General features: G+C 45.1%; 1 protein-coding gene across 1 annotated transcript in view; it reads left to right on the top strand.

Annotated features, from left to right (window-relative positions):
* Positions 1–3,193: 3,193 nt before the first annotated feature.
* The window catches only part of ABHD12 (abhydrolase domain containing 12, lysophospholipase), an 80,446-nt gene continuing 72,597 nt past the window's right edge, over positions 3,194–11,042 (top strand). The window contains exon 1 of the mRNA XM_045009029.1: positions 3,194–3,439. Coding sequence (XP_044864964.1) covers positions 3,297–3,439 — 143 coding nt within the window. The 5' untranslated portion in view covers positions 3,194–3,296. The remainder of the gene's footprint in view (positions 3,440–11,042) is intronic.

Below are 11,042 nucleotides of genomic sequence, written 5' to 3'. Positions count from 1 at the left end.
CCAATTCCCTGCCCCAGCCCTGAGCCCCCTCCCACACCCAAACTGCTGCTTGGCAGGGGGCGGAGGCCAGAGACTGCCCCAGCAGCGGCCAGTGCGGCTGGCCCAAGGGCTGCCTGAGCAGCCAGCCACACTGGCTGCTGCTGCGGATTCCATGACAGACACAGACCCTTAATCATGCTGAAATGTATGTAGCAACATTATATGTAAAGTGATTAACATAAACTAAAATTATGACCAAAATATGATTACACGTCTGGGGAAGGAGTTAACCTCTTTCTCAAAGACAAAGGACAAGCTGACACCTCTAGCCAGGTGCAATCAAAGCTGATAGGCAATTACCGGTCAAGTGGCCATTCTTTGGCAGTGAAGGAGGGGCAGGAACAGATTGATTTGCATTTTAACAAACAACAACATAGAACCTCTGTCCCCAGTTTCCCATAAGACTCCATGGCTCCATTCTCACAGATGGAAGGAACTTTATCTAGGGGGAACACGCAGGAAAATGCATTTCAAAGGATGACTGGACTGTAAAAGTGAGGGGCAAAACACCCTGGGTAATATCTCTTTCTTTATCTCTCACTATGAGAGGGAGGGATAGCTCAGTGGTTTGAGCATTGGCCTGCTAAACCCAGCGTTGTGAGTTCAATCATTGAGGGGGCCATTTAGGGATCTGGGGCAAAAATCTGTCTGAGGATTGGTCCTATTTTGAGCATGGACTAGATGACCTACTGAGGTTCCTTCCAACCCTAATAGCCTATGATTCTATGAAGTGAACCAGACTTTGGGAGGAGGTTTAACCTGAGAATTTAGTCAGCCACATTGCTAGGAGCATGTGTTAAGGTTTTTATCTTGAACCAGTATATTAAGTCTTAGCTACTAGGAAGGATTTTATCTTTATTTCTCTTGTAACTATTTCTGACTTTAATATCTTGTACGTGAACTCACTTAAAATCTCTCTCTTTATAGTTAAATAAACTTGTTTTATTCTTTAATCAAAACTTATCCAGGGTTGTGTTTAAAATGAATTGTTTGGTAACTCAGATTAAAGTAGCAAACCATTGTACATTGACCCCCTTACAGGGGCAACGGACCTCTAATATATGAACTGATCACAAAAGCCATTTTTGAGGAAAATTTAGGACTGGGCATGCATTGGGGTCACCCTGCAAATAGTAACCAAGGCATCTGGGAACCAAAGCATGGCTGGTGTATAGCTTGCAGGCTACAGCTATACATAGATACTCAGGATGTGGTCTGTGCCTGTCTGCTGTTTGAGAGTGGCCCAGGTTGGAAGTTACAACAGCAAAGCGTTGTGAGGCACTCCAAGTTGCGTGATGACACAACCCCTCATTGATCTGGATTGCACCGCAGAATGTGATAACCCATCCTTACAGAGGATAAATTCTGTGATTATTTAGGTCTAAGGTCCTACAAGATTATCAGCATGGGTGCAAAGGTTCACCCATCTGGTTCTTGTTGAGGTCTTTAATCTGGAATGCTATTGTGACATAAGCTTTTATTTTAGAAATTTTTGCTTAGATGATGGCAGTGGGCCCATAGAAAACTACTGAACCGGTAGTTTGACTACTATGAACATCTCCCAAAAGTCTCAAAGACTTTTGATTCTGGATATGGTGTGATACCAAATAAACAATTAGAATTGACAAGATATATTTGTTGAGAATCCTGAAATCCTTTTAAACTGTGTTCTTCTAGGCAATGCTGGGAGAAGTGTATTGAAGACAAGCTCTTTAAAAGAATCTTCATATAATTTTAAACAGTCTTTTTTGTTTATTTTTATAAGAACGAGACAGGAGAGGAAGAAAGTAGTTTTTTTTTAGCCGTTTATCATCTGTAGTTAAAATATGCCCAATGCAAGATTATATGTGTAACTTTTCCAAATCTATATTAAGATTACTGTGTTAAAATTTAACTGTGCTGGAAAAAAAAACAAGTGACAAATATGTCCACAAGTCTTTCATGCAAATGCAGTAACTTTTCAGATAGCTGCAGAGCTAATTGGGATGTAAAGTCTCCAGCTGTGACAAAGTAACTTGTATTACCAGGCAGTGTGATTTGAAAGGTATTAGAGAGGCAAAGTGGGTGAGGTAATACTGGTGAAAGAGACAAGCTTGTCTCTCTCACCAATAGAAGTTGGTCCAGTAAAAGATATTACCTCACCCACCTTGTCTCTCTAATAGCCTGAGACCGACATGGCTACAATGTTGAAAGATAATGGTGGGAATACAAAGTGGAAGATGATGCTTAATGGTTGTGCAGGGACCAAGAATAACCCATTTTTCTTTTTGGGTGAAACTTCCCAGATTTAATTTTAGTCTAACGGTGATGTGTGGGGATGGACACAGAGAGAGACTTTACAGAGACCTCTTCCCAGAGTTTTGAGGTTAGACAAGGTATTTTTTTGCAGGTGGGGGAACAGTTGGACTTGGTCAGCACTTCTGAAAATTCAGGCCCAGAGTTGAAGTCATGGGGGCTCAGTATTTAGGGAGGAACGCTGTGATTTTCCTACTCAGAAGGGGTGATGTGTGATTTAACTAGGAGAGGCATGAGGAAGGTGGCCTGCTCTGGATAATGTGTTCTCATCGTCAATGCAAATCCAAAGTTGTACAGTCCTAGCACTGTAACCTGGGTGCTAAGGAAGGCTGAAGAAGGCTGGATTGACATTTTCTCTTCGGGTCGTCTCCATAGCTGCTCTGTTGAAGTGGCAGTGAGGGTAGTGGTGGCCAAACTCAGCGACCGCCTCCGTTGGCCCTGGTGCAGGTTGGGCAGCTTTCTCCACGTGGACGTAGTGGTTGGGATGGAAGAGCTGCCTGCGTTGCCCCACGTGTCCAGTGACCTCCGCCTGAGCAGCACAGGGGTGCCCAGACCCTGGAAGGGAGCTTCCCTGGCGCTGCCTGCAGAGGCCCGGATACCGCCCCCCACAGGTGCCGCCGTGGGCCTGTGCCCGCTGCCCGCACTCAAGATGGCCGCCGTGGGCCTGTGCCCGCTTGCCCGCACTCAAGATGGCCGCCGTGGGCCAGTGCCCGCTTGCCCGCACTCAAGATGGCCGCCAGGGGCTCGCTAGCCATCTTTGGTGTGGGCAGGAGAAGCTGGGCCCACCCTAGCGGCGAGTCATGCAGTCACGTGGTCTCGCCACCGCCTCTGATTGGCGGGGGCGGGGCGGGTCGCGGTCTCGCCGCCGCCGGTGCGATGTAGGGAAGGGCCGGGCCTGAGCGCGGTGACAGGAGCCGCCTCCCCCGGTGCTGCGGGCGAGAGACGGGCCGAGCCGCCGCGGGATGAGAAAGCGGAACGAGTCCGTGACGCTGGAGCATGAGCGCCCCGCCGGCCCGCCCGAGCCGGGCTGCAGCCTGAGGCACAGCCTGCGCCTGGCCGGCGCCCGGCCCCACGGCGAGCCGGCCATGAAGCGGCCGCTCGGCAGGTGAGGGCGGCGCAGCGTCCCGGCCGGGCGAGCCTGGCTCGAGCCCCGCCCCCGGCGAGCCTGAGCCGAGCCCCGCATCCCCTGCCCGGGACGGGTCTCGCCCCCCGGGGGCCGGCGGCGGCGGGTCCCGGCCAGTGAGCCCCAGCCCAGTGCGGCTCCCGTAGGGCGACCGGACAGCAAGTGTGAACAACCGGGAGGGGGTGGGCGGTAATAGGCGCCTCTGTAAGAAAAAAACCCCAAAATCGGGACATCTGGTCACCCTACTTCCCCGCTTCAGGGCCGGTGCCAGGCCCCCGTCCCCAGGCAGTGCCGCCGGGGAGCCCGGGGTCTGGGGCGCCTGCACCCCGGGAGAGCAGACGGGAGGGGTGGGGCGGTTCCCGGGGAGCGGCTGGGGGTGCTGGCAGCGCGGGGACGTTTCACCCCCGGGTTCGTTTATAAATCACCTGACTCTGCTTATCGCGGCGGTGCCTGTAAAGCACAGCGCCGAGGCTGACTCAGGCCAGCAGCGACTGAAGGGGTGTTGCTGCTTTGTGTCCCAGTGCCCTTTGGGCTGCCCCGTTCGTGTGGAGGCAGGTTTTCGCGTCTCACAACAGCCATTAGTGGTCACACCCTCGCTGGTAGTCTCATCACAAAAGCAAAGGCCTGCAGGGCTCGGAGCATGGAGATCTGTTGGAAGAAACCCAGACCTCCTTGAGAAAGTGAATAGTTTTTCAACAACTGAATCACATTTAGGGGATCATGGGGGGGAAAGGCTTTGTGCTATTTTTGAGTTCTGGGAGTGAAAGAAAATTCTTCTTATAAACCAGTTAGGATTAATCCTTCCCAAAGGAATACTTACACACAATCCATGTGGAAAAATACAACTGTGACATGAGTTTTGGTATTATTTCTGTGAAAAACAGATCTTCCTGATCCCCCAAAAGGGGTGAAATACAATGCTATCCTGTAATAGGCAATACACTTATAAATGAGAACCTTATTGATGTATCTTTTGCCTTCAGTTTCTTATGTAAATGCCCAAAGATATTTTATAATTGAGGCAAGAGCTTTGTGGTTTGGGTTGCTGCAGCCAGATGGTGTTTTTATCCTTCATAAATACAGTGTAAAACTTTGAGTGCCTATTAGAAACCTACAGATTATCCTTTTCTTCTATTGCTTAATTACCACATACATTTTTCATTCATCTATTTTAAAGTTATTTTTGTTTAGTCATTTCTCTGTACTGAGGCAAGCTTTTGTGCTGTTTCTGTGCAAATTTTGGCTTGAACACTGCCAATGAAAGATGTCTTAAAAGAGAAAATACTCATTGGTAGCATTTATGCTTAAATTTATGACCTACAGCTAGCAGGTGGATGTGCTGTCAAAACTGTGGTACATTAGCACAAGTATTTGATAATGGAGGATGGCATTCATTTGATCTTGTTTCAGATTGAATAACTGCACAGTTGATCAGCTTCCCTTAGTGTTCTATTTGTGTAACAATTTTCAAATCTAATCTATGTCTGAACAGATTACTTTAAAAACAAGTCTTAAATAAATGACAGGTCAATTCCAGCAAGTCTCGTTTTGATGACTCTCTAAAACAGGACATTTTGTGGCAACATCTGGGAGATTTAAAACAAAATATTTTTATTGCATTACCTATTAAATAATACAGTATTGTTAATTGATACTCATTTTCTCTGGGCTCTCAAGTTTTCAATGTACCTTAATGTTTATACTATACAGATTAATTTATATAAGTTGTTTTGGAGAGGGATGTTGAAAGAAACTTCAAGTTTTGGCAGCTGGATGGGGAACATTTAGGGTTTCTGGAGTCTGGGAAGGTGTGTCAGACAGTTTGGGATTGTGGGATAAGCATATTAGCAGCATGTTCCTGATTAAGTGGTCATCAGTGAAATAGCTAATGACCACCAAAATGTTAGTGATAGATTTCAGAGTCAGTATGATTTTGGAGGAGAATGGGGATGTCTGTATTTCTCAGAATTATTGTCTTAGGCCTGGTCTACGCTCCAGAATTAGGTTGAAGGAAGCCGCCTTAAGTTGACCTGTTAATGTATGTGTCTACACTACTGGGTCCTTTACGCTGGCCTAAATCGCCTCTAATGTCAACTTCTGTAATCGACCTCTGCAAGAGGCACAGCGCTCAATTCGATTTTCATGGGTCGACTGCGAAGTAGTGCAGATGCAGCATTGTGTAATTCGACTTAATTGGCCTCTAGGTGGTGTCCCACAATGCTCATCTGTGACCGCTCTGGAGATCATTTTCAACTCTGCTGCGCTGCAGCCAGGTACACAGGAAACAGGCCCTGCCCTGCTAAAGCCCTGGGAATTTTTGATTTCCCATTTCCTGTTTGATCAGCATTGGGAGCGTGCTAGCTTGAGCACAGCTGATCATGGAGACTACACACCCCAAATGTGTTCCAGCCTGGTGTGCATAGGAGGTGGTGGATCTCATCGCTGTGTGGGGAGAAGAGTCTCTGCAGGCAGAGCTCTGATCCAGCAGAAGAAACGCTGACATCTATGCCAAGATCACTCGTGGAATGGGGGAGAAGGGCTACATGAGGGACACATTCATTCTGGTGCTGAACCTCACACATGCCCGTTCTACTCACCACTGCTGGAACAGCAAAACAGCACAGTGAATGGTTCTGATTATGGCTTGCACCTACTGTAATAAAGGGTTATTTTATGAAAATGGCCTTGCAATGGAAACATTTTATGCATGTACAATGGTCCCTTTCTTTTTTCCCATGACTGACAGCTGGAAATGTGTCCTTCGTCATGTCATCAACACGTGAAAGCAGATTTTTGCTGATTAGATGGAGGAGAAAGAGAACGCGGGAGGACATGTTCACCTAGATAATGAGCGCCTTTGGGACAGCTGAGACAGAACTGAGAGTGTGGAGGATTTCACTGTCTGAGAAGTTAGACATAGACACGGAGAGCAGACAAGCTTCCCATGAGCATGAGTGTGCGGCGCAGGATGAGATGCTTCAGATTATGAGGGACCAATCAGACATGTTGAGGCATCTGGTTGAACTGCAGGAACAGAAGCAGAAGGGTAGAGTCCCTCTGCAGACCCTGGTGGACAGCCTGCCAGCATCATCTGGCGCGGAATCACCTTCTCCCAAGCGTTCCAAGAGGCGTGGGTGAAAATTCCATTATCTTTTTCTCTTAACTTGGGGGTAGGGTGCAAGGAACAGAAGGCGCCTGTTCACAGACCTTTGATGGTCTAGAATGTGGTGTTATGTTACACAGCTGAGAATGTTTCTCCTGTTCCAACTTCATAACCCCTTTTCCCCAAAGCTAACTTTTGTTTCTGTTCTCCCTCTTTACTTATGTCTGTTAAATAAAGTAAATGGATTCAAGAAATAAATGTTATTTATTGAATAGAAGCAGTGGGCTTGGGCGTGGGCTGGCTTTACAGGGACAGCGATACAAGCCAGGTGAAGCTTTGGGAAAGCACAGGGCAGACAAGCAGCTCACATTACTGAGACTCATTATTGAAATGGCTTTTCAAAGCCTCGTGGATACGCAGTGCCCTTCTTATTGCCCGGGTGTCTGGCTGCTCAAAAGTGGCTGCCATGCGATCTGCCTCAACCGCCCACCCCTGTAGAAAATTTCCCCCCTTTTTCCCCACAGATATTATGGAGCACACAGCTGGCAGCTATAACCATGGGGATGTTCTATTCTAAGGTCCAACCTTGTTAGTAAATTTCTCCAGCGCCCTTTTAAATGACCAAAGGTGCATTCAACCAGCATTCTGCACTTGCTGAGCCTATTGTTGAACCGTTCCTTACTGTTGTTCAGATGGCCAGTGTATGGCTTCATAAGATATGGGAGCAAGGGGTAGGTTGGGTCCCCCAGGATAACTACAGGCACCTCAACATCATCAGTGTTTGTTTTGTGGCCTGGAAGGGAAGTCCAGGATTGAAGCTTTTTGAACAGACCTGAGTTCCTAAAGATGTGCACGTCATGAACCTTTCCCGACCATCTTACGTTGATGTTGGTGAAATGCCCTCTGTGATCCACCAGTGCTTGCAACACCATTGAAAAGTATCCCTTTTGGTTTATGCACTCTTTGGCAAGGTGGTCTGGTGCTAAATAGGCATATGTGTGCCATCTATCTCCCACTGCAGTTAGGGAACCCCATTGTGGCAAAACCATCCACTATGTCCTGCACGTTTCCCAGACTCACTATCCTTCATAGCAGAAGTCAATTAATGGCCCTGCACACTTGGAGCACAGCAGTGCCCATGGCTGATTTACCTACTCCAAATTGATTCCCCACTGACCGGTAACTGTCTGGTGTTGCAAGCTTCCAAATAGCGATCGCCACTCGCTTCTCCACTGTCAGAGCAGCTCTCATTTTTGGGTTGCTGAACTGCAGGGCAGGGGAAAGCTCTGAACAAAGTTCCTGGAAGGCAGCCTTCTGCATTCGAAAGTTCTGAAGCCACTGCTCATATCCCATACCCGCAAAACAGTGCGGTCCCACCAGTCAGTGCTTGTTTCACAGGACCAGAAATGGTGCTCAACCGAGTACAGCTGCTCTGTGACTGCCAGCGGCAACTCTGAATTGTTTTTTTCAATGGCTGCAGCAGGGCTGCTTGCAGGACATTGCTATGTTCCGTGGGGCGGACCCTACTTTGGTTCTGGAAATACTGCAGGAGAAGGTGTGAGGTGTTTGAGATGGTCACAACAAGAGTGCACAACTGAGCAGGCTCCATGCTTCTGGGGTTATGGTGTATGCACAGGGTTTTAAGGCACGAAAACCAATGGGGGGTTTGCCATTGATATGAGGGAGAGAGGACTGTGCATCATGGGATGCTGACGCAGTGTTCCCATTCTCCCCTGCGACAATGTTTTGGTCCTATGAGGCATTGCACAAACTTCCCAAAACACACTGCGGCAAGTTGCACTTTAGAATAGCTATCCATGATTCACTGCTTTGTGCATTGATACAGGCGCTGCTAGTGAGGACACACTCCATCGAGACAATGAGCATGGTGTGGTCACGCACAATCGACTTGATTGGGAGGCTTGAGTTCAAATTAGATAAAGTCAACTTAATTTTGTAGTGTAGACAAGCCCTTAGTCTGCAGACTCAGGGAAACAACACATCTGTTAGACTAAGTTAATGCTTTTAACCTTTCCTGCATAAACACAAAAGATATTTACTTTTAAAATAATAGCTTAGACTGTTGCTCAGCTCTGCAGCAAAAGTCGATCATGTGGCTGATCCTATGATTCTGGAATGCACTATGCTGTGAAAGTAATGCCAGTTGTGTTTATTACAGTGCTAGTGAATGGTGACTTTAAAGTAGTAGCACAGCATTAGCCTGGGCTTCCCAACAGGATTTACTGCATTTTAACTTAATTAAGGTGGCTCAAGTGCACCTCTTCAGAGCAACATAAGCACTAAACAGCAAAGTAATCATAAATGTAGGTAATGTTTGCAGAATACAGTACTAATCTACAAGGAGTAGCCTACCACCATCAATCAATATGTTAAATCACTCTAGTAACCTTTCTGTCCCTCTGTTTCAGTTCATGCTGCCACCCAGCGTTCATACATCCCAGAACGGAGAATCATACTGAAGTGCACAAACACCTGTTTGTTTAGCTATTTTGTTGTAACATATTATGAATATACATTTGAAAATGGTTGTGTACATTTGGATAAGATTTGTGTGGTTTGGTTAATGTATATTGTAGTTGATGTGACTTTTTTAGTGGTAATGTAGATGTTGCTTTTCAGAAGGTAAGAAATAAGTGTATTTAATCAATGCTTGAATTCTTTGTCTGGTATATGGTAATACTAAAACTGTAAATATTATATAGTCACATTTTCAGAAATGTTCACTAATCTTATGGACCTCCAATTCCTGTGTTCCTACCTTGAGAAACTTTCAGCACCTCTGAAAATCAATCAGTTTCTTCTCAGTTCAGGCACAAAAAATTAGTGAATGATTTTGAAAACAGTAGCCATCATTATTAAATATAGCATTGGAACATTCAAGTGTAGGCTATACCATTGCAGCATGAGCTAAGTTCTTGGTATCGATCTACCTACAAAAGGTCTTGTAATTTATCTTTAAGATCTAAACTACTTCCAGTGCTGGCTGGTTTAAAAGCAGGATCTTCAAGCCTGCTGAAGATTGGTATGTTACAAAACCATCTTTGCCCCCACCCCTTTAAAAATGTAAATAACACTGGTAAAGCAATATCACTATAAACTTCCAAAAAGTGGACTTGATTCTTCTGAATCCAAATTTTATTGGAGATTAGAAACAATTTTATAAGTGTTAAGCAAAAGCACCACTTAATTTTAGCATCATTGATCAAATAAATGTTCTACTCTTAAAAATGGTCACTTGATTCTCTTGTCAAATCCTTTGCTGTTGTTCCTTTATTTTGTTTTTATTAGAATGATAATTTCAAAGTGCTTCCTGTCTGAGTTAATAACCAGAACCTGGGCTTAATAAATGGCTGAGGAATTTCACTTGGGTAATAATCATATTGTGGGCTAATAGGAAGGCCTTTAACTTAATATTATCAAATGTTAATTTAAAAAATAAGATTTAAAAAATGCTACAATCCTCTCCTCCGCTGCCCCAACCAAAATTGTCTGTCAAACTGCTGAAAGATTTTAACAATTGCCTTTCCTCTCTTCTCTCCTCCCATGTTTCTCCAATGTGGGGAACAATGTGTGAGAGACACCCAGAATGAAGAATACAAAAAATTGTTCGTAAAGGAGACTTATACCCTGTGGGATGCAGTCCTTCAGTGTAAATAACTGTGTTTAGCTTCTGTTTCATGATTATTTCTGATGTAGATACATTCTAATAGTGAATGGACACCACATTTGTGTGAACATAGATAACTTTGGGATTGAAATGAGGGACATTTGAGCGAGATATCACATCCTATTATTGCACTTATCATAATTGGAAGGCGGAAAGAGGGTTCCTCATCCACCCCTCACTCCCAGTTCTCTTTCTAATGAATGATATTTGGGAAACAGGTATCAGTGGGCATTTGGTCAAAATTTAGACAATTTAGTTTTGTACTACCCTCTGATTTTCTTTTTCAAAGCTTTGTATTTGACAGTAAATTTGAGTATTTAAAATGACATTAGCAACTTGAATTTTTTGGAGCAGACTAATTTAAAATTAATTTTTCTGATAATACTTCTAAATTTTCTAATACTAAAAAAAGGAAAGGCTTTTCTAGTTCCCTCTCCTGTGTTTGTAAGGGTCTTTTGGGTGGGCCTAAAAGCAATATCACTAAACAGGCGTGGGCCTCGCCCTCTCCCCCTTCTTTTTAACATGCTTGCCTTTTGCCTCTTCAGTGTCAGCTTTGCTGCTGCTGCTAGGAAACACCCTCTTGCTGAGCCCAGGGGAAGAACACACACACGAGCTCTTTCCAGAACAGGGCATGAGTAGTGTTGTCAGGTTAGTGTATAGGACAGAAAGTGCAAATGACCATCAACAAAGCAGTGCCACTGACTATACACAGTGCTGTCAAATACAGAGTAAACAAATTGGAAAAAAAAATGAAACGTGTGATTATGTAGTGTTATTTTGACAAATAAAATTTG

Source organism: Mauremys mutica, chromosome 3 (assembly GCF_020497125.1).
Source record: "Mauremys mutica isolate MM-2020 ecotype Southern chromosome 3, ASM2049712v1, whole genome shotgun sequence".
NCBI classification, from domain to species: domain Eukaryota; kingdom Metazoa; phylum Chordata; order Testudines; family Geoemydidae; genus Mauremys; species Mauremys mutica.
The sequence above is the reverse complement of the archived record's forward strand: the minus strand, read 5'-3'. Positions and strand labels throughout refer to the sequence as shown.